General features: G+C 42.1%; 4 protein-coding genes across 5 annotated transcripts; all 4 read right to left on the bottom strand.

Moving 5' to 3' along the window:
* Nucleotides 1-5616: 5616 nt before the first annotated feature.
* LOC138313090 (zinc finger CCHC domain-containing protein 12-like) lies at nt 5617-7573 on the bottom strand. Its single transcript, XM_069253737.1, has one exon. The coding sequence runs from the start codon at nt 6771-6773 to the stop codon at nt 5631-5633; it is 1143 nt and encodes a 380-aa protein (XP_069109838.1). The 5' UTR covers nt 6774-7573; the 3' UTR covers nt 5617-5630.
* A 1712-nt stretch (nt 7574-9285) lies between these two features.
* On the bottom strand, nt 9286-10587 carry LOC138313091 (uncharacterized protein F54H12.2-like). The gene has a single exon (XM_069253738.1). The coding sequence runs from the start codon at nt 10585-10587 to the stop codon at nt 9286-9288; it is 1302 nt and encodes a 433-aa protein (XP_069109839.1).
* A 3648-nt stretch (nt 10588-14235) lies between these two features.
* Nucleotides 14236-22617, bottom strand: LOC138313089 (putative uncharacterized protein DDB_G0271982). Of its 2 annotated transcripts, XM_069253736.1 has the most exons (9): nt 21792-22617; nt 21534-21683; nt 21278-21430; nt 21096-21170; nt 20927-20980; nt 15216-15320; nt 15031-15111; nt 14707-14800; nt 14236-14514 (listed from the first exon to the last, which is right to left on the bottom strand). In XM_069253736.1, the coding sequence occupies exons 1-9, from the start codon at nt 21942-21944 to the stop codon at nt 14306-14308; spliced, it is 1074 nt and encodes a 357-aa protein (XP_069109837.1). In that variant the 5' UTR covers nt 21945-22617; the 3' UTR covers nt 14236-14305. The 2 variants fall into 2 exon arrangements, 1 of the variants encoding a protein (XP_069109837.1); XR_011207125.1 differs by lacking the exons at nt 14236-14514; nt 14707-14800 and adding an exon at nt 15755-16606 and having other exon boundaries at nt 15079-15111; nt 21107-21170.
* On the bottom strand, nt 16599-20903 carry LOC138313088 (uncharacterized). The gene is given in 2 exon segments (XM_069253735.1): nt 16599-17928; nt 17930-20903. Coding segments are annotated over 2 exon segments (3813 nt in total). The 5' UTR covers nt 20486-20903; the 3' UTR covers nt 16599-16671.
* Nucleotides 22618-23199: the final 582 nt, after the last annotated feature.

Raw genomic sequence — 23199 nt, 5'->3', positions numbered from 1 at the left:
AGACCGCAGAGAGGAAGTTGTTTTCTCTCGGCTCCGAACTGGACACACACATATTTTTACACATTCCTATCTATTGAGAGGGGAGGATCCTCCCACATGCCACGCATGTGATTCTCCTCTCACAGTGGAGCATATCTTAGTGCACTGTATTGATTTTAAGCACATACGAGATAAGTACTACGATGTCTCCGACATGTACACTTTGTTTCATGCCGTGAGACATAATCGTATTTTCAATTATCTCAAAGAGATAGGTATTTTAAACAAAATATGAACGTTTCTCATCATATCATCGTATCAACTCAACATTTCATCGTTTCATCAATATTGTGCATTATTTTTTCTCATGTGTTTTAGCCAAAACTATGTTATCCCATGCAAACCTTTTCTTTAATCAAATAAACGTTTACAATCTGTGTTTTAGTCCTTACTTGCCTTTTCTTACCCTGATTTTTTATCCTGATAATAATGCATGACTTGTAGTTTGGCCCTAAATGACCTTAGTTGTCGATGGGCCGTAAAACTCAAACAATCAAACAATCAATCATATCGAACACACCCAACCGATACCGAACGCGAATGTCACACACCATTCACCATTCCTACCATGTCAACTTACCAGGCGTCTGTTAATGGCGACTCTATAAAAACTCTGTCTCGCAACAGTTAGCTTTTATTGGCTATGTTGTGCTGGACCGCTTGCGCCGACGTCCAGCAATAGAATGCCAGAATAGGGAAGATAGAAAGCCAGAAGTGAGATGACGTAGACAGGTGTGAGAACGCAACAAGCATGCAAAGCAGGTGCGAGTGTTAATTGCTGAGTTGCGTTCCTGCTGATGTCCATGTCACGTCGGACTGGTCCGGCCACTTTGTGCACATACCTCACATTCCACAGGACATGTACATTGACAGGGTCACATGTAAACAACGCCACATACGCAGGGACTTGACGCACACATACACAGTACATAATTGGTACATAACACCTAGGTTACATACTCCCCTCCTTAGGGAAAATGTGTCCCACATTTAGATACATGACATCATTAAAATATATTAATCACTAAATGACTTGCAGCTGGAGACCAGTCAGGGTATAGCCTACCTGCAAGAAAGCAAACATCTGAGCCTATATTAGCCTGAAAATGAAATAAAACAGTTAGACGTGTCTGTGTAGATACAAGACTGGAAATGAAATAAAATAGTTAGAAATGTTTTGCTGCAAAAGAATATGAATAATGATATCAATTAAGTACAGCCTAATTCTAAAATATCCATGAAGTAATCACACTACACTTTTACATCTTGCGATGAGTGTCATGGACTAACCCCCAGAGAGCTAATTCCTAGGAAGAGTGAATATCAGTGGAGTACACTCCTTCATATGTACATATGAATATACACCAATTAACACCACTACACATTTAAAATAATGATTTAGTTTTCAAGTATAAAATATCATACTATTTACACATATACTTCATTCCTGGATCCCTCCCTAGCGAGCTGTGACATAACCCACTCTCCGTATCTGTCCGGGGGATTACGGGCTCTTTTCGGCAAGTTTGTCCGTTCCAGACTCATGGGAGCTTCCGGAACCCCATGGACTGTGGACTCAGAACCGCGATCATCCCTGTGAGATATTGGAGACACAGTTACAGGGGTATCATCAACTCTGGATACTGGCCTCGAGTTGTTTTCTGAGCTCCTAGACCTTTCCGAGGTGTTTGGGAGAATGTCGGAAAAGGGAGACAACCTCTGTCTACGTCGCTGTGGAATCACATATCGTTTGCCACAGCTACCCTGTGAACTGCTCGAATCCGTATCAGAATCGGTATCAGTGCTAGGCGTACATACCTTTCTGGACCGAGTTACTGGAGCTGTGGGGGCTTTGCGGCTCACCTGCTCCTCCAGTTCAATAGTAAATGGTACACTGTAGGGCAACAACATATTACGGTGCAGGGTACGAAGAGGGCCAGTTCCCTTCTCACTACGCACCTTGTAGACAGGTATCATCTCATTTTCTGAGATACTCACCACCCTGTATGGATCATGCTCCCACCTGTCAGCGAGTTTGTGTTTTCCTTAGAAACCCACCTTCCTAACGAGTACCAAGTCGCCCACTTCTATAGCACACTCCCTAACCCTAGTATCGTACCTAGCCTTGTTTTTGTCAGCCTTCTTACAGGCTTCCCTTGCTGCAGCATGGTACGCATACTCGAGCTTCTTCTCAAGTCTGTCGACATATGAGTCGTGGTTAGCCACCCTGTCACTGTTCATACCGATACCTAGAAAAGCATCTACGGCAAGCCTTGGGTGCCACCCAAACATCAAGAAGTGGGGAGAGTAACCGATGGATTCACTCTTGGTGGCATTGTAAGCATGCACCATGGATGGGACGTATGTTTTCCAATCGGTTTTCTTTTCATCTACTAGTGTAGCTAGCATGTCAAGGAGGGTCTGATTGAATCTTTCTGCGGAACCATTCCCCATAGGATGATATGGGGTAGTTCTGGTTTTCCTGACCCCAGCAAGCTTGCATAGTTCCTTTACCAACTTGCTCTCGAAATTACGACCCTGATCGCTATGGAGCTTCTCCGGGAACCCATAATGTACAATGAAGTTCTCGTATATAGCCTTGGCTGTGGTATGGGCAGACTGATTACGACACGGTACCGCTTGCGCATATCGTGTAAAATGGTCTACCATTACCAGTTTGTTTTCGTATCCTCCTTTAGATCTCTCTAAGCTAAGGAAATCTACACACACCAGTTCCAATGGCCGAGTCGTAAGGATTGGAACTAATCCTGCAGCTCGTTTAACAGGGGTCTTTCTCCTGACACACCGCCCACATTGTTCAACCCTAGTTACCACATCTTTCTCAAGACACAGCCAGTAAAACCGCTGTCGAGCCAGCCAAAGTGTCCTGTCTTTACCTTGGTGCCCAACGTCATCATGGACACCCTTCAACACCTGGGTTCTGTAAGCTGTTGGTACTAACAGCTGCTTGACCTGAGTACCGTCTACCGTAGCTGTCCTATAAAGAACACCCTGGTTCAAAGAAATGCGCCAACGTTCCCTAAGGTACTTGCGAACCTCAGGCGACTCATTCTTTACCACTTCTCCCCCTGGGAAAAGGTCGCTACCAAACAAAGTACTCAGCCTAGCAAGAGTGGGATCTTTCCTCTGCTCTTGCACCCAATCAACCCTATTAACATCAGTGCCTGAAACTTCCACCTCATCGGCCGAAGGAGGGGCAGTTTCATCTGACACTGAAGCAATCAAAGGTACAGAAACCATGGCTGACTGACAAATTGCCTTTACAGCGTCCGAGAATAACTGTGGTTGACGGGAGAGACTATCCGCATCAACATTTAGTTTCCCTGATCTATAAGATATGGTGAAATCGTACGCTGCCAGTGCAGCTACCCAACGATGGCTTGTAGCATCCAACTTTGCCGTAGTAAGGACATAAGTCAAAGGATTGTTGTCGGTAATCACCTCAAAGGATGCGCCATAGAGGTAGTCGTGGAACTTATCAGTGACCGCCCATTTGAGAGCCAAGAATTCCAGCTTGTGAGCGGGATAATTCTTTTCACTGGGTCGAAGCCCACGGCTGGCGTACGCTATCACAATTTTGTGACCCTGTTGGACTTGGTAAAGGACAGCACCTAAACCGGACCCACAAGCATCTGTACGCACTACAAATGGTTTGGAGTAATCAGCATAGCCTAACACTGGAGGACTTACCATTTTGCTTTTAATGGTATCAAAGGCATTTTGCTGGGCTTCCTCCCAGGTCCACTCAACAGGAACTGTTACCTTTTTACGAAGGTTTTTCTTGGCCACTTTTGTAGTGCCATGACCTTTCAACAATGAATTGAGAGGTTGAACTATCTTAGAGTAGTCCTTTACAAACCTTCGGTAGTAACCAACAAACCCTAAGAACTGTCGAAGCTCCTTTATGTTTTTGGGTACAGGCCAATCTTGAACAGCTACTGTCTTATCAGGGTCAGTACTAATACCCTGTTCTGACACTATATGCCCCAAATAGGATACAGAGGTCTTAAAGAGTTCACACTTAGATGGTTTTAACTTCAGGCTATGCTCCTCCAGCTTAGCAAACACTGACTGTAACCTTCTTAAATGCTCATCAAAAGTTTTAGAGAAAATCAAAATGTCATCAATAAATACAAGACACTCGCGGAGAAGTAAGTCTCCCATGCATTTCTCCATCAACCTTTGAAATGTGGCAGGAGCATTAGTGAGTCCAAATCCCATTCTATTACATTCATAGAACCCGAGATTACCCACTGAGAAGGCTGTTTTATATTTGTCCTCCTCCTCCATTTCTACCTGCCAGTACCCCGACCTCAAGTCCAGTTTTGAGAAATACTTTGAACCACTAAGGGTATCAATAACATCATCGAACCGAGGAAGCATGTATGCATCCTTTTTGGTTCGAGAGTTAAGCATCCGATAATCAATGCAAAACCTTAGTGAACCGTCTTTCTTTTCTCACCAGGACTATGTTCGATGAGAAAGGACTCTTTGACTCGCGAATGACGCCGATGTCCAACATGTCCTTAACATGTTGCCGTACTTCCTCAAACATAGCTGGTGGTACTCGCCTGTACGACTGCTTGAAAGGTTTTTCATCTAACAATTCGATCTTGTGCTTGATCAAATTAGTACTTCCCAAATCACTTGGAGTCTTGGAAAATATATGATTCCAGTTGCTGAGTGTTTGACTAACCTCAACTAACTGGTCCCTACTCAAATTATCCTTGTCTATAACAACACCAAGGTCCTCTGGTTGTGACTGAGGGACCATACTCTTTACATCTGATGCTAGATTATCGACTATCTGAACCCCCTGTACTTGACACAAATCAGATTTAGGTCTTATTGATATTGCCTTAGCAGTTATGTTACATATCTTTACATGAAGTCTCACAACACTTGTAGCTCTGGTTCATGGTAACAACCCTGGGACATACAGTATAACTACTGTCCTGGGCCAAGTTCTCCGTAACTACCTGGTTTATAGCGGGATCAAACCCCCACACTAAACCGTCGACAACCACCGACTCAAATGGCTGTACCATAATAGGTTTCTTGTTCATTGACTTAACCAAAAATTGGCCACAGTGAATAGTGTCCATAGCCATCTGCCATTCAACAGGAATTGCATCGCAACAAACCTTTCCATTAACCAAATCTCTACACTGCCTAATAATATTGGTTCCTACAATAATTGGACAACTCTCATTGTAAGTAGTATTTGGAACCACAAGTACAGGGATGGGCATATCTAGATCGTTACAAAAAGGTAAAGTAACAGTACACTCAATGTAACCTAAATACTTCAATTTAGATCCATCAGCTACCGAAACCTCAAGTCCCAATGACTCCAAACTGTGAAGCTCTGGACGTGGTTTTAAGGACTCAAAACCTTTACGAGATATAGTTGTTTGTAACCATGGACCCACTATCTATAAGTGCCCTAAACCTTTGCTTATCCACATAGATGGTACTCTCATTAGAAACACCAACTAACCTATCTATCAATTCATTCTGGCCTTCAGCTCTAGCACCACAGGTCACCACTCGGCCATCAGCAGGTACCTCTACTCTTTTGGGTTTTTCTTAATCTGACCTTGACTATTGCCTTGACCTTTCTTTTGACCTTGATTTTGCCCTTGATTCTGACCTTGATTTTGACCTTTATTCTTGTTACCATAGTAACCCTTATTCCTGTTGTTATTCCCTTTCCCATCGCTACCAGAACCCTTATTACCTAGAGTATCTAACTTCTCCAATAGCAACTCCATTTTGGTATTCATGTCTTTTTCAAGAGCATGAAACTTCTCCTCTAATGACTTACATTCAGTACTCGTCATAGACTCACTTTGTACTGCATGCTGTCGAGCCTTAACTCCCTTAGAGGTTGAAGGAGATGCACTGTCCTTAGAGACAGTGTTCTGTAAATTGATCTCCTTATCAACTCGTCTAATCTCTCTCAGAAGTATGTCAAAATCTTTGATAGTATCATATTTATGTCTCGTCTGACTTTTCAACCGATCAGATGACAAAGAGGTCCAGAATTTGTGACGTAAAAGTTCACTTTTCGAGAATGGGTCTAAATACCCCTGCTCTACTGCAACATGCAACATAGACTCAAGGCGACAACCAAAATCTGTTACAGACTCTTCAGGCTTTTGAAAGGAATTAAAAAATTCCTGCATAATCATACCATTAGTACTTACATCCCCAAAGAAGTTATCAAGCTTGGAGAGTACTAAGGTGAGGTCTGGACTATTTCCCAATGACATTAGCCTCCGACGTGCTGTACCACGTAATGATCTGCGAATAGCCTGAGACAAAAGACTGTCTGTAATCTCTGGGTCATCAGTGAGGCATCGAACCTTAAAACGCCATTCCCTATAGGATACATCCCCCTTAACCGGAGGATCCTCCCCAGAAAACTGAGGTATCTTAGGCACCTCTGGAGCTTTCACAAAATAGCTCTCATTCTGGCGAGAACGGTTTTGAGTTCGATCAAGGTCTGACTCATCTCTATGGTTACCAGTATAGGGAGTACTGGTTCCAACAAACCCATCACCAAAACCAGGGAGTTTCTCCCTTTTTGGAGTGATATTAAATTTACCAGTAGCACTCAGAACTTTAATCATCTCCATTTCTGACTGAGAGATGTTCATGCTTTCTGGTTTGTCATCAGCAACGGATTGATTTCCATCCGCCATGCTCATAATTTCAAATTTTTAAATAAGATATACAAGTGTAAAAAAAAAATATGTATATCACTATAAAATATATAATGGTGGTAATATACCTACACCCAATACCAGTAAATGATGACCGAGTTGACCAAGTGATTGGGGATCCCCTACCTACAAGGCACTCGACACCGGGTACCGGTAATAAGTGACGTAGTACATAACACCAAACAAAATATCTACGTAATTAAAAAAACAATAGAAACAAATATACGACAGTGAACGGTTTACACACAAACTGTCAAAACTGACACCACAATTTTTTTTAGCCAGCAGCGAGCTAACAAAGCCCCAGGATGAATACCATCCTTGTACAGTTTAAGATTGACAGACACCCTATAACACCCCTGGGCCTTTGTTTTTCTATACCTGAGGAGGTCAACTCTCAACAAAGGAGAGGTCACTCCCAAGTCAAAATTCAATGACTTCAAGAAATCGTTAAGGAACAGAAGCCGTTCCCTAAGACTATCTTCTTGACACTGAAATGACTCAGGATCAGAATGGCCCTTGCAACGATTTCACTCTATTATAGAATAGGGAGGTATCTCTACAAATATCAACTTCACAGAGGGAAATAGAGAAATGAATTTCTTAAACTCGGTGATATAATAAAACAAATACGATTGAGCACCCTCAAAAGTTGTGTGACGTAACTCAATAAATGGGCCACGCTTAATAGTCAGGTCACAAGTACCTAGCCACACATAGAGAGTTATATGACTATGTACATGTACAAGTTTTGGGAATATTCCCATGCAACCACGGTAAATAATCCGAAACCAAGGATTTTCAATTTATATTGGACGATGAGTAGTATTATGAGGTGCTTTATAGGCCTATCTAAAAATAGATCCCGAAGTCAGGATTGTAGGGGTCGCTTTGTCGGTGAAATTAAAGAGATTTTGTTAGGTATTATCGTAACAATGATAAGACGTCGATAAAATAGTCATTGTTGAATACAACGGTATTGATGAATCGCGTGCCACTGTGTGTTAATCTTATTCATATATTGATAGATGATTAGTGCATAGACTATCGGTTTTAATATAATTCACCTGCCGACAACAGGTAATAGTGTCGTAAGATGTATAATATTGTTTGGCGAATTTAAACGGTTTATTGTTAACAATCTTAAATACTGGTTGTTTGCTACAATTGTGTTGATAGGATAAATATCTGTATAAACAGTACCTTTGATCGTGACATGAGATTGCGCGTAGTTAGTGAGACATTCGGGTAAATATTGAGAAACTGATATAACTATTTTTTGTAGAAGACAAAATAGTTTACTTCTGTAGTTATATTTGTATGTAACATCTTCTGTATATATGAAACGACTGGCGGAGTCATCTTTACTTTCGTGTCTAAAACAAGTAGGCATCGATCATCACTCGACATCATGGCTAGCGCATTGAAGTCTCTTGGAAACGATGTATACCTGTATTCGGGTATGGTAAACGATGAATGCCGTATAAAGATAAAGAAGCTGCAGACTGATGAGGAGGGGAAAATGGTACCCGTTGACTATAAAGGGATATCGATGACTTTGGAACAATGGAGCGCACTGATGAGGGTCAAAGGCGAAATCTCGGAAGAGGTTAAGAAAGTAGAGGATCAAAAAAGCGAAATGAAAGTTTCATGGAAGTTGTCACCGAATCGGTTTGTGAGTGTGTCGAGGATCAAGTCGAAATATATACCGAACGATTTCTACTTTACGTTGGTGGACATAAGGGTGTACTTTATGGGGAATACTGACTTGCCGGAGAACCCTACACGTTATGGAATAGCTATGAAACCGGAACAGTGGGAGTCGGTTGTATCGTTAAGCGCTATACTGGAGAAGGAGCTGGGAATCAACGAGGAGTCTGGCGAACACATTCAGATCATGATTGAGTGTCTAGCATCGTCACTACTCGAACACGTAGATACATTGGCAAAGAAAAGCTGTGTCGGATGTGAATGTGAACATCCTTCACAAAAACATCACTTGGAAGGTTGCCTTATGGAACAGTCGGATAAAATCGATAAATTCTACGACTCGGCCAAAAAGAACCTGAATCGCATCGCAGTACTGGACAAGGTGTTGAAACTAAGCGAGGACGATTATGACATTTGGAACCTATACAAACAAGTGTTGGAGAATAATCAGTGTGAAATCGTCAAAATGATGAATCTGCCTGCTGACAAATGGAAGTTTGTTCTGCATGTTGACGAGGAAAATTAACTTTTTTTTCGTGTGTACAGACATTTGTATGTAGTTTGCCATATACCAATACAGACCTATAACTGAAATAAACAAATAAAAAAAAGAAATAACATGTGTTTGTTTTGATGTCTTTTAATTAGTTCAATATATATTATATATATATATATATATATATGTGGTCAATTCTATTAAAAAAATATATATTCATACGGTTTTGTATTCGTTGCTAAAATATACTTTCGACCGCATATATTTTATGTAAATATATATATATATATTTTACAATGCACTGGAGAGAATCACATTTCGAGCCTGGTCGATTTGAAACATGTCATTGAATTCCGAATATACAATACAGGACACAGTTTCTGATAGGGATTTAGACAATACGATTTCTAATCGTACATTGGCTTGTTGGTTCAAACTCATGTGAGGTTCATCGCCAAACTGAGGCTGAAGTAGGAAGCCGTAGAGGGCGTAGCCCAGCGGCCAGTCGTCACGGTCGATGGCGTTATCTGTATCTTTGTCGGCCTTATCGGCCACTTCGTACAAACTGCGGAATGCAGTGATGAAACACTGCCCGGTGTTCGTGTTGAAATCTAGTTTGTGGGGGCGATAGGGAACACTGACGTTATTAACGTAGAGACCGACGCTGACAGCGTTGAAATGTTGAAAATTGAATGGATTTTTATCGAATTGTCCCGAATAGGAATCGCCCGACACTAATCCGACGATTATTTTCGATGGTAATTTCGACTGGTATAGATTGTCCCAAATAAAACTGCTCTGACCGGAAGGGACTGTGGCGACCTTGACCTCTGTTCTGACGTAAGGGTACTTAGCGGGACTGACCTCTAGTGCTTTGTTATGGCCGACCAATACTCCAGGGTTCACTTGCACTCGGCACACCCGGAAAACGATTTCTTGCAATTCTATCTGGTATTGTTTGTTGATAGCGCCCGACATGAGTACGAATGGGAGTCTGTTTCTGTACAGCTTCAGGTCAATGTCGACACCGTTCAGAATGTATCTATCGAGGCGACACACGTCCTCACAAAGCGGCCCAATCATATCAAAGTTCATACTATCTTTAGTGAATTGGTATCTTTCGTAAAGCCCACTGTTTGTACCTGCCGGGTCTGTTTCGTTCATGGCACCTGGTGTATCGTAAAAGAACATCTGTGACGTAAGCTGCGTTCTCTGGGTCGATCTACTAAAATTGAGTAAAGTCTGTAGATACGCTTTATATGCATAATTTCCGGAATTGACGGAGAGTTGTTTCCCCTGTAGCGACACGTCCACCTGACTCCACATAGTCTGAAGCGGAAGATTGATCAGAGCTGTTTTTTCTGCGGGTGCGAGATCGGTGCCATCCTGCCTAGAGATACGCGCCTTGACGTAGAGGGCGCTCTTGCTCAGTGAGATATAGTCGCTCGTCTGACCGGAAATATGAAATTCAATGGGTCCATTTCCTGTTATCTGAGAAACGGGTCGACAGTCTACATAGTACATCTTCTCGACTCCTGTCTGTGTAGGTGGTAATGAGAAAAGCATGAGCTCTTTCGGAAGGCCCTCGTCCATTTTTTTTTTATGAAAAGTTTGTCTTGCGTTTCTTGGCTTTATTCTTGTGTTTGACTGGTCGCTCTCTTTTTAATGTAGAGCGGGCTTGTTGTACAATCTGCTGTGTCGGTGCGACGACCTGGATGGGTAGGGATGTCGTTTCGTGTCTGTCGTTTATTGAAGTTAACCCTCGCGCATGCGTAGCAGGTGAATGACCTAGAGTTCCGGTTGTTTGCGTCCGAGTAGGAGCTGGGCGAGATTCGTTTGCGGACTTCACAAAGAATCTTGTCCACTTGTCGACATCTGGCAGGTAAACAGTTGTCATATCAAAATAAAAATCGAGGTTTGAAATGTAATGTCAGTGTCACGGGGTTCCGTAAGCGGCGCGCTGGCTCGCCGTCCGCTGTCCTCACGTTGATCCCTAATGACCGGGCTTCGCTACTTATCACAGGTAGGTAAAACGGCGATGAATACACGGCGTGTTTTGACGTTTCCAGGTGAATGCGCCGGAGTAAAGGTCTCTGATCGTCGCATACGAAGCTGGAGTCTATCAGATCGCAATACACGTACAAGGGTACGTTGCAGGTCTCGGCTAATCCGATTTCGCACAACCCTACGTGCCACAAATAATCCTTAAAGTAAACAGGGGTCTTGAGTTGAATGGTAAACGAGCACGGCGTGTTTGACGGGTGAAAGGTTAAGCTGTCCGTACTGGAGATAACGGCGTAAAAGTCCAACATATTTAAATGTCCGTAACTGATTCTTCGTCTATCCACGAGTTATACTCGCTCGGCCAATTCATCCATTTAACAAGTAATTGTTTTTTCTTCTTCCTATATCTCGTTTTCAAGACGCGCTCTATTCTATACTTGATATTTTCAGGATTAATCACCTTCAGCAGTTCGCCAGCGTAAAACGTACCTGTAATTGGCCGGCCATTGTAATCCTCGAGTTTATACAGATCAATATCCTGTCTATAGACTCTACTTGTAACTGTGAATATCTCTCCCGTGAACGTCTCGTGAAAGTCACGAGTGAACGGTTGGCGAAGATGCGATATTCTGACTTTGTCACCGACCTTGAACTTAAAGACAGATCGCAAGCGAGGTTTTTTATGTTTTAAAGTTTTACTCTGTTTTGCGAGTTTTTGTACCGGGTAGTAAAGCTTCATCAGCAAATCCACCTCGTTTTCTGGCGTCACATCGCGCGGGGCCAGACCATGGAGCGAGCTGTGAGGCGTTTCGTTGTAGTTTTTAATTAGATCCGGTAAAACGCTCAGATAATCGTAGCTCTGCTTGTGATTGAAATATCTGTACATGCCGTTGCGAATGGTTCTGATGACGCGTTCTGCAAAGTTTGCTTTGATAGGGGCGTTGTCCGTGACGAAATGTTCGATGCCTCGGGCGCGAAAGAATGATTCCGTTTTATTAGACGTAAACTCCTTACCGCGGTCCGTGCGGATTTTTTGTGGGGCTCTCTCCAGAAATATGCTTTCCAGTCCCGATATAACGGTGTCTGATGTTTTGTTTTTCAGCGGCGCAACCATGAGGTATCGACTGAAATCGTCGATGCATACCAAAATAAACCTGACACCGTCGTTGTATTTACTGAGATTGCTGACGTCCATTAAATCACTGTCGAACTGCTGGTTCAAACCGGAAGTCAATACCACCCGGCGGCGGAAATGGCGGCGCACTGGCCTATTGAGGCTGTACGGATCCTGCTGCTGTAGCCAGTGCTTGATTCTAGAAAGCCCTATGCTATGTTTGCCATCCCGTCTGACCATTTCGTACAGTGTCCGCGGGCTCCGGTACGCACCCGGCTTCTTCCAGTTGAAGTACATGTCGCTGAGATACTGATCGAGGTCGGCCATTTTCCACAAATGCACAGGCCAGCAGTATGGACTCTTTGAGGTCACACAGCGTGGAAAATACCTCGGGTGACAACGCGAGATCTCGTTTGCCCTTGCGTATCTTTATCCAGCATTTCGTTTTACGTCTCGATATTGTCAAACAGTGATTCTCGTTTATGACGCATCGAACCTTATTTCGACTTGTCCAGTCTACTTCGGCCATGTCGTGCCCACTTCCGTTCCATACGCCGAGTTCTATTTACGTCGGCGGGCCTAGTCAGAGCGGGAAAACCACCTTCACCAAACGATTACTCATGAATATGGGTGTGTTTTCTCCGGCTCCGCGTAAAGTGGTATATGCGTATTCTCACTGGCAGCCGGCATTAGACGATCTCGCGAAATCTCGCCCCGACATCGTATTTTACCAGGGATTGCCCGATAGGGAACAGATAGAAAAATGGGCCAGCGAACCTATGATATTAGTACTTGACGATCTGATATTTAGAATTGTGCAAGATTTGGATTGTCTAGAACTGTTTACTGTGGGTATCCATCATTGGAATGTTACGGTTATCTATTTATCTCAGAACATCTTCCCCCCGGGAAAGTACGCCCGAAGCATCAATCTAAACGCTCACTACATGGTGCTGTTTAAAAACCAGAGAGACACGCTACAGATACAAGTATTAGGGCGCCAACTATTTCCCAATAACACGTCGTACTTTCTAGACAGTTATAAGAAAGCGGTGGACGAGCAGCCATACGCTTATTTAGTTGTGGATTTATCGCCCAAGACCCCGATTAACCTGCGCAGTAACGTGTTTCCCGGGGAAACCACGACGCTGTTTGTGCCGAAGAATCAACCCCCGCCATCTTTACTATGAGCAAAAACCTCAAGTCTAACTGGAATTTCGTGCTGCTGTTAGTGAAAACCCATCCAGCACAGCGGAAGCGTATGCTTGAATCATTGACATTATCACAAATCAAAGCCATTTGCGAGATCGCGCGTAATATCGTCTATAACAAGGCGTTGCCTCCGTCTGAGGATTACATTCGTCAACTCGCCCGATATAAAAACAAACTATTACTATTGGCCAAAGCCGGTGTATCTACGACAGAGAAGAGGAAAGTTTTACAACGAAGTGGACCACTGATAGTGCGCGCTTTAAAACCTATACTTCCTAAGTTGGAGCTACTCATCCATCATGGCCAGTGAGTATGTTATAATTCCGAGAGAGCGATACGAACATTATTTGTCTGCTAATAAAAAGACGGAAGAGCTGCCCGTCGCCACGAAGATAAAGAAGAAGGAAGTCAGAAAGCCGATTCCTTATGCAGTGAATAAGAAAACTTTTATACCTCCGGGTGAACCTTTTAAACGACTACATTGGTTAAAGAAATGATTCTTACATATATATATATATGGTCAATAAAATAAAACATTGTCAATGTTTAACACAACGTTTTTTTTTGTTTTTTTTTTTAAATCCACATCATGTAGATTTATTTTCGCGTGCAAGCCATGACCCCCTTAAGTCTTCGTGACATTAAGTCTTAGAGACGATGATGAAAGCGATATATATATATCGACAAAATGTTTTGTATCGCGCATCAGAGTCATAACCCCTAAGTCTTAATGGTCGCGGAGATGATGAAAGTGAATATATATATATCGGTAAATATAAAAAATATTGTCTTCTCAAAATGTCTTCTTTTCTTTTATCAAAATATTACAGGTGATACAATATTTTTTTTTTTTTTTTTTACCGATATATATATATATTCTTGAACAAACATTCAACAAAAATAGTTTTTTTTTTTTTTTAAATTCTATTTAATCAATTAAAAATAACAATAAAAAACACAACTATATCAAAAATCTCTTCATCACTCTTCTTTTGACGGGTGACGTCTTCTGGTGTCCCTGGAAAAGACGACCTCCGAATCCGAGTCCAGGCTCAACGTTGAAAAGGAGCTAGCTAGCTCCTCCATCCTGATCTCCGTGATTTCCATCTCCCTCGTCCTCTTCTTCATCTTCACCACGATGGCAATGATGAAAATACCGATGACACCACATCCAGAAATCACGATCACAACTGTAAATAGAAAAAAAAAATATATATATATATATTATAACAACTGTTTACTTAACTTGACTATGAATAAATTGTTTATTTGAAACCGGCTTGGCTATTCGGAGATCTGTTTGAAGTGATCGTACACTGATATTTCTGTATGGTGGCGGCGCGCCTCAGATATATAGCCAGCGCCCTTCTTTAATCCCTTACCTTTCATCCACACCGCCGTCGGGGGATCTGACGGTAGCTCCGTGGTCGTCCACTGGTCGGTGTGTACGGTGGTGTTTGGCGATTCCGAGAAGGGCTATTGGAAAGAAATAGCAAACAAATGTTAATGTATACGTCGTCAATGATATAGTTGGATATTTTATTAACCTCCAAACTTAAAATGGTACAAATCATTCTAAAAAAGAAACTTTAACACATGTTAATTTCAAACTTACTTATATAAAACATACTGTATATTTAACTTTAAAAAGATATTAGATATATTAAAAAAAAATTGATAGTTATAGTGTGACACTAAATACTTACTTTTAGTGTGGTGGCTTGGTCCGTCACGTTAGTGATGTTGACAGTAGTGGCGGATTCAGTAGAGGTGGTGGTGGGCTTCGGCTGTAAAAAAAAAAAAAAAATAGACATGATTAAAAAAAAAAGGATACACATGATTATTATCATTTTTTTTTACGGGTTTATTTCTCGTGTAATAACGCGCTCACCTTTCTTCGTTTTGTTGTCTTTATTGCCGTTGTTGTTGATGTGGTGGCTTCGGTCGTGGTGGTCGTTTGCGTTGATGTAGTGGCTTCGGTCGTGGTGGTCGTTTCCTGTAACATAAAAAAATGCATTAGTAAACAAAGAGAAAGAGACAGAAAGACAGAGAGAGAGAAAGAGAGAGAGAAAAAACAAAAACTTACATTGCATCTGTTACCATTTAGGACAATGGTAATGGGCCAGTCTCCGAAGTCGGTACAGTTCAACTCTGTCTTCCTAATTTCTAGATATTGAATGTGCGCACTATATGACAGGTTGAACTGCACGACGCGCATGAACACCAACCGGCTGACATCACTATCTATATTTCTGTCGGGAATCTGACTGACCCGATTAGGGCATCGCAGTTGGTGTCTTTGTTTGGTACAAGACCATGGAAAGTTTGATGATGCAGCCACGATCGCTACAACTAGGAGCAGACACGTCATCACCCCTGAAGCCATTTTTGGTAGAATGTGCGACAAAGGGGAGGGGTGGGGACACTCACCTTCTTCCTTTTGTCTTTAACTGTCAATCAAAGCCTGACCACTGTCCATCTCATCGTCCAGAGGGAACGCCCACCAGCTGTCAATCATCGCCACCTATCTCGCCACGCAGAATATAAGCCCCGCCCCCCTTCACCCCTCTTTTTACATACGTTATATACTAATTATTATACAGGTTTAAAAGATTATATACACACACATATATACATAGCACATTTATAAAAGCGAGCACTTCTTATCTCCACATTTTTTTTTTTAATGCTAAATAACATCATCATCATCAGAGGTCATTGATAGGTCATCTACATGGTTATTCTCTAATAGTAGTAGATATGGGTTGAATACAGGTACTACTGACCCATCATCTACTTCATCTTCATACGGGAATTTACTTGATATCAACTCCTTTCTATTATATTCTTCAGTTTCCAACTCGTGTATTTGGCTACCTCGGAAATTCCTAGACAACGTTCGCAGTAAACAGCGGACCTCTAGATCAGATCGAGGTATGGCCGATCCGTAATACTCTAACATATATAAAAGATTGTCGTATTTCACATCAAACAGATAATACCCAAAAATGTGTTTTATGAATGACATGATCTCAAAGTAGATCGGATAAGCCTGTTTAAACAATGTTACGGATCGCGGATAAACCACGCTGTCCAGTTGTCCGACATACTTTAAACCTCGATAACTATCCTCAGATACACGATCGTTATTAATGTATAACAAATCTTCTACGTGATTGCGTCTAAAAGTATTCAATGCTGCCATTAACATCAGTTTTAACCCTAAGGTATATCTATCTAAACAATGAAGCGCAGTGCTGAACAGCGAGTCCGGGGAGTTAACTGAAATATATGAATCAATAAAGAATCACTTATAATAATAAAAAAGAGAGATGATTTTTTTTTTTTTATAGCACTATATCTAAAGGTTCTGTTCGAATCCCGTCATTTAACACTTTTCGCTTTGGGTAGTAACTAGTAAAACCGCATCTTTCCTGTGAGTATGTCACCACTTGGTTGTTGACTACCCTGAATCCCCGATTAACCTTCGATCGAACCTCCTTTTTGAATAGCACGTCTCTGTACATGGCTATGGGATGTCTCAGCTGCCTTTTATTAATACCTTTACAGCTAAACTTACTTGTGACTGCATCCGAGGTGTTCTGAACGCAGTATGATTTAGAACAAAGTGCGACCATTACATCCCCCCTCATCTCCTCCTTCATCAACCCCGGGGTTCGTCGCGTGTATGCCTTACTTTCCGCCGTTCGATCGTCCGGAAACCACGAATATTTTTCCGATGTGTATTCGGCAAGCATATCGGGGCGCACTAACGACTCCAGCTCGGTACCGGAGAGAGCCATATAGAAGCTATCGGTATCCATGGCCATGAGTTCGAAGTCCCGCCGATCCCAGAACTTATCTAGGCAGTCGTAGTAAAACGCCAACATACGGAGTTTCGCGTATTGGAGGATGAAAAAACCGATCTGTATGGGTATGTCCATGTTTATTCGTTTTTTAGACGATTCGATCTCGTACTGTTCTTCACCGAGCTCGCTTAGTTTCCGAAAGCGTTTGTCGTTGACCGATTTGAAAAGCGCTTCTTTCGAATCTATATATTTGACATCCGAATGGCGGTCTTTGCGCATGAGCATCGATCCGTAAGAGGCGTTTCCTTTTAGCTTGCACGTCTCTGCCACGATAGCGAGAGTGGGGTCCGCATCCCCCGCACGCCGAGCGTCGCTTATTTCCTCCGTAAACCGCTTGAAACAAGCCCGAGGTTGATACTCGACCACGGTGTACACGCGCGATACAATCAGGCCGTGTTCCATGTACCACTTCAGCAGCGGTGTTGCAAGCAGTATTTTCGTCGCTCGCATACCACCAACTAAAAGTCTACGCGGCTTTTTGGACACGCCTACACGCTCGCCGATGTCTTGCATGTATTCGCCGATGCACTCGTAGGGAACGTCGGTATTTGCGAATATGGGCGACATTTCACTAAACTTGTCTTTTAGATTAGGCGGTACGGCTATGTCGACTTCTACGGCACCGAAGATTTTTTCCGAGCGAACGAAATCTAAAACTTGATTCATTGTCATGGTTTTGAATCGTTCCGTTTCGCGATGGTACGTCTCGCAGTGTTTACGGAGTCGCTCGTTTTTTTCTCGCCATTTCGTCAAACTCGCATTCCCATATCCTGCGTATCTCGTAGCCCCGGGAGATGATGTACCGTTCTCGCCTCTCGCTGTGCGCCTCGCGTTTCTTCCGCAGCTCGGGATCGGCATTTTTGATGCAATTATGCGAATGGTAATAACAGCCGTCGAATTCGAACACTGTGTTCGTTACCGAATCGAAACCGTCCACCCGATACGGCCCTATGCGATGCTCGTGGTTTCTATTCAACGCGTGTTGTATTTCGCGGTTCTCAGAAAAAGCGACAAAGTCGAGCCACTTAATGGCCTTTAAATATTTATTTTTACGCTCGAGCGTGAATCCCGTTTCTTCGCGCCTCACTGAATAGTAGCCTGTCGGCATAGGTTTTGATATGCTCTCGAGATACAGCGCGTTTGCATCGAGGCCCAGAATACTCTGACACGTCATTTCACCGTTTCTGATGCGAGTCACCCCCTTCTCGTGATAGCGCCTAAACACGATGGAGGGGCCGCCGACTATACCGCGCTGTAGCATTTGATGTATTTCCTTGTCCTCCTCCCGAAACAGAGAAAAGTGCGCGGCGCCGCCTAGCGAGCGAAACAGCAGCTGGCGAGCTACACCCGGAACCGAAATACACGTTTTAAACACATCCACGCCGTCACCGATGTAATAGTCGAGCAGTCGCTGTACCGCGTCCCTGAATGGCTCCACGTCCAAGTTGTTGTAGTAAGCCAGGTAGTCGCGGAATGTGTCCATGTTTTCACGCGCCCATATCGATTCGAGCTCTGCGTACTTCTCCCTACCGGAAGACGGTTTCTGTTTGATACCCATCTTCTTACAAGCATCGGCATGGCTGAAACCGTCGTCCAGTAGGAGGTTATACGCATCGAACTCTTCCTCTAGCACGTTGCACTGTTTCAACTCTGAGAAAAACGATTCGTAAGGAGGCAATCGAGGATAATCGAGTTTGTCAGGCGAATCTAAAAACTCATAACAGAAATATCCCTTTCGCATCTCACCAGGATGATAGGCTTTGATGAATTGGTCGTAGGAACTACCCGCAGCTAAAAAACTACTAATGTCTATAAACCGAAACCTCTCGCTAGAAATGCACATGTACTGATTACATTTTTTAACAACGAAACTGTTCTTGTCCTCGGCCATGTTTAACTGTTTGACTAGTCGCGTTTTGATGAGGTTCAAGTCGTATCTCGCCGAATTAAACCCTATCACCGGTATCTGGTCGATGTATTGTTGTAGCCTTCGCCGAAGTCGCTTCATCTGTCGGTCTCTGTATCTGTCCGTCGGTATGTCGTCATCATTGTCGTCGTCATCGTCGTCACTGTCCACTATTTCCTCGTCCATGCTTTCAAGTATGTCCCTAAATCGGTCAGTCATTCGCTCGACAGCTTCGCGTTGAATGTCAGTCAGATAGTCAACAAACTTCGTCACTAGATCGTCTGGGTTATTTTCGTCTATGATGCAGTGCGGAGCTTCGTAGCCCGGTACGTTAGAGCAAATGCTACAAGATATCGGAATGTGGTCCTGTATGTATCTGTCACTTTTTGTCAGCATCGCCTCAAAGTCATATGTAATGAAATAGGGGTAATGTCTGTCATCGGCATCTACAATAAACCCGAAGTTCTCTAACTGCTCGTGCACAGTCGCAGCAACCGAGTGATAACCGCCGGGGTACACGAATTTTGTCGCCGTTTCGCATGTTTTCTCGTGCCGGTTTACCAGAAACGCGGAAGTAAACAGTTTGTCACAGCTTCGGCATCTGTATTTCTTGCTATACGTGTTCAGTTTTTTGATGAAACTCAAATGGTTTTCAAACAAATTGAGATTCACCACGCGCTCGTGACGTTCGGAGCTTCGCCTAACAAAAGTAACTTCGCCGTTTTCATTCAACTGGAACACGTTGATGCTGACCGAGAAATGACGCTCGACTTTACCGACCTCCGACATGGGCGTGCCAGGGTACGTTTCCGAACTATACCTGCCGTTGACATAGTCGCCAAACAGCTGCTGAGCGGTTCTCTCGATCTTCTTTGTATCGCGAACGCGGTCGTAAGCGAGGCAACGAAACATACACAAATTATCGGAAAACGGCCGACCCGACATTCGATCATGCGTTAAGTTTATGACCGAGCGCAGGTTCCCGATGTAAGGTGGTAGGTTTACTGGAGCGCCTAAGGGATAGCCAGTCCGCGTCACCGTCCAGCGTACGTTCGTCACGCGATATACCCGCCATTTTGTCGAGGGTCTCTGTACAAAAATAGTCTGTAGTATGTCCGTCTCCCTGAGTCTGTCGATTAAACGTCGTATGTCACCTAAGTTAGCGATCAACACGGGCTGATCAAGAACAGTTTCGTTGTTATGGGGATAGAAATACCTCATTTCCCCGTCGACATCGTTCAGTGCGAATCCAAAGGAAAAATTCAGTTTGAATGTTTTGTTCTGCTGCCTAAATATATCCGTTAATTGACCCTCTAGAGTCTCTATTGAGAGCTCCTGTATTGGGAAATTATAATGGTCTTGTACATGCCCTCTACGATGATCCATGTTTATGATTTTATTATACTTTCGTTTAAGATCTAAAAAGGCCCTAGTATCTTCTGTCTCGCCACTGTCAGGATCGGTTTTTATGTGTCGCTGTTCTAAATGAGTTTTTAATTCGTCGTCTTTTTCAAATTGACTACCACAAAAATGACAGTGATTTCTTATTCCGTTCGTGTCAGCTGAAGTGCCCGCTTTTACTCTGTCTAGTCTATTTCGATTACTTCCACGTGTAGTGGCAGTACTCGAGCCAGCTTTTTGAAAACGTATTTCCCCCCTTTCTGTTTGATACCCCCTTTCTACATGGCGAATTAAATTTAAAAATAAAAAAAAAAAGTTAATATCATATGCATAAATAATACGGCACGTTACATGGATAAATGTGTGTGTGTGTGTGTGTGTGTGTGTGTGTGTGTGTACAACTGTAAGTATAGTATATAAACTTACCCCTTTCATTTCCCTCGGCTGTTCTTCCTCTTTCTTTTCTTCTTCCTCTTGCGTCTGAATAATATATATATATATATATATATATATATATATATAAATACAATAAAAAAAAAAAAAAAAAAAAATCACGAAAGTTTCAATATAAATATGAATATATGTACACACTCACGTTAACCTTACCAGCTTCCGCCGCTTCGTTTAGCTGCTGGATTTCACCTCTGAGTGATTCGAGTTGTATCCGATCCTATTGATAAAAATAAAAAAATAAAAAAAGATATGAAACATATCGACGTAGGTCTATTCAGCGTATTTTAAAATTTATAAGGAAACATAACATAATTAAATGTATACCTCTAATATCTTTTGCCTTTGGGCTGCTTGCTCCTCTAACCTCTTTCTTAGGTTTTCTTCCCTCCTTGTTAAGGCAGCCTCCCTATTGGCGTATATTTCCTCCGCTTTCTTCCTCAGTATCTCTCTTGTTTCTTTCTCATTTTTACGCTGTTTCTGAAATGGAAAAAAAAAAAAAGTTAGATTACATGCGGGAAATCACTTGAATTAAAATGAATAAATAGAATAGAATAAAAGAAAATGTATATTATATCAATACCTCAAATTCTTTGTTTCTTTTAGCGGACTGCTCCGCTCTTCGTTCAGCCCTTCTTTTTTCGGCAGCCTCCCGCTTCTTCCGAATGTCGTCTTTTTTCAATTTGAGAAGAGTTTTAATCCTTCTCTCTTCCTCTTCTACTTTCTGTCGTTTCTAAATGATACAAAATTAACATAAACAATATTATTGTATTAATAATCTGTATATTTGTAACTAATTAATGTATATTTAATTGAATAGGACTGATAATTATAGACGTACCTCTGTTTCCTTTTCTTTCCTCCTTTGGATTGCCGCCTCTCGTGCCGCTTTTATCTCGTCTGACTTTACGTTTAGCAGATGTCTTATCCTTTCTTCCTCCTTTTCCAAACGATCAATATTTTCTAAAGATTCCATATCATAATCAGAATCCATATTGCAAATTTAGTCGTAAATTCGGCGAACCTTATCTGTCGACGGTGTAATGTCAAATGTGATATTGTACGTACGTATCGACGTGAATATATAAGTTCTAAATACAATATTATTGAGATTCTTTCATATTTGGATTGTATCGGTCGAAACACGACCAGTTCTGTCAAACGTGCGTAATATTCGCTTCAGATCAAAATTAACTTATTATACATCAAAGGTTTTTGTTTGTTTTAGTTCGTCTGATTAAGGTACTATTAACAGCTAGGACCATTTAGACGACTAAGTAACGATTATTAATTAATCAACTTAGTATGTAATACCTGTTTACAGAACGGACCCCGTCAAAACAAAAAACGCGAAATGACTTGTTAAAACTAATCGGATTCGCTGTTGTTTGCTTTCTGTTTAATTATCGTTTATGCTAGTATAATAACAGGTTCTGACATTTAGATAATATCTATACAGGTGAAAGTTACTGTTTCGATATCTATTCAACGTTGTTGACACGACTATATCAAACAATGACTATTTCATCGACGTCTAATCATTGTTACTATAATACCTAACAAGATTCCTTTAATCTCATTACAACATATATGTCACCGACACAGCGACCCCTACAATCCTGACTTCGGGATCTATTTTTAGATAGGCCTATAAAGCACCTCATAATACTACTTTAACAGTATAACCTACACATAAAACATTAAATCCTATACACATAAGAACCAAAACACACAAATATACATGAAACAGGCACAAGTAGCCGATAAACATTGAGTTGTCATGTCGTCTGTTTCAGTCGTGAGTTTGTAAGTAATATGAAAGTAAGCGGGAATATATAGATGAATTTATAGACGAATAGTGATAGAAAAATGAAACTATGGGAAATGCACTACGCGCAGAGAAAATACAATATATGAATTTATTAACGCCTAAGCGCGAAGCCTGGCAAGCTGACGATACTCAAGCTTGCTCACAATCCCATACTTACGGTCACCCTACATATACTTACGCACTCCTCCCGAACTCTTTAGACAACACAAAATACAATAACACAAATGTCAAAAAAATCTCAAATTATCGCCTTCTCCCCAAGTTCCGTCGACGAGGAGTCCGGAGCTCCACCACTACACTTCAAGGCTACAGACCGGAAGTCAGGCTCTTGATACATTGCTGGGCACGTTCGACTAGGAACAGGACATTTTGACAATTGTGTTGCCGCCGCCTGGCAATAACGGTCATCAAATCACGT

Source organism: Argopecten irradians, unplaced genomic scaffold (genome assembly GCF_041381155.1).
Source record: "Argopecten irradians isolate NY unplaced genomic scaffold, Ai_NY scaffold_0595, whole genome shotgun sequence".
Lineage (NCBI taxonomy): Eukaryota > Metazoa > Mollusca > Bivalvia > Pectinida > Pectinidae > Argopecten > Argopecten irradians.
The sequence above is the reverse complement of the archived record's forward strand: the minus strand, read 5'-3'. Positions and strand labels throughout refer to the sequence as shown.

Excerpts from the sequence above, each read along its gene's own strand:
- LOC138313090 (XM_069253737.1), bottom strand. The coding sequence starts at position 6,773 with ATGAGCATGGCGGATGGAAATCAATCCGTTGCTGATGACAAACCAGAA.
- LOC138313091 (XM_069253738.1), bottom strand. The coding sequence starts at position 10,587 with ATGGACGAGGGCCTTCCGAAAGAGCTCATGCTTTTCTCATTACCACCT.
- LOC138313089 (XM_069253736.1), bottom strand. The coding sequence starts at position 21,944 with ATGGATTCTGATTATGATATGGAATCTTTAGAAAATATTGATCGTTTG. Across the intron at positions 21,684-21,791 it reads GGAAAGAAAAGGAAACAGAG|AAACGACAGAAAGTAGAAGA; the intron begins GTACGTCTATAA and ends TGTATCATTTAG. Across the intron at positions 14,515-14,706 it reads GACGGCGGTGTGGATGAAAG|TTGTGATCGTGATTTCTGGA; the intron begins GTAAGGGATTAA and ends TTCTATTTACAG.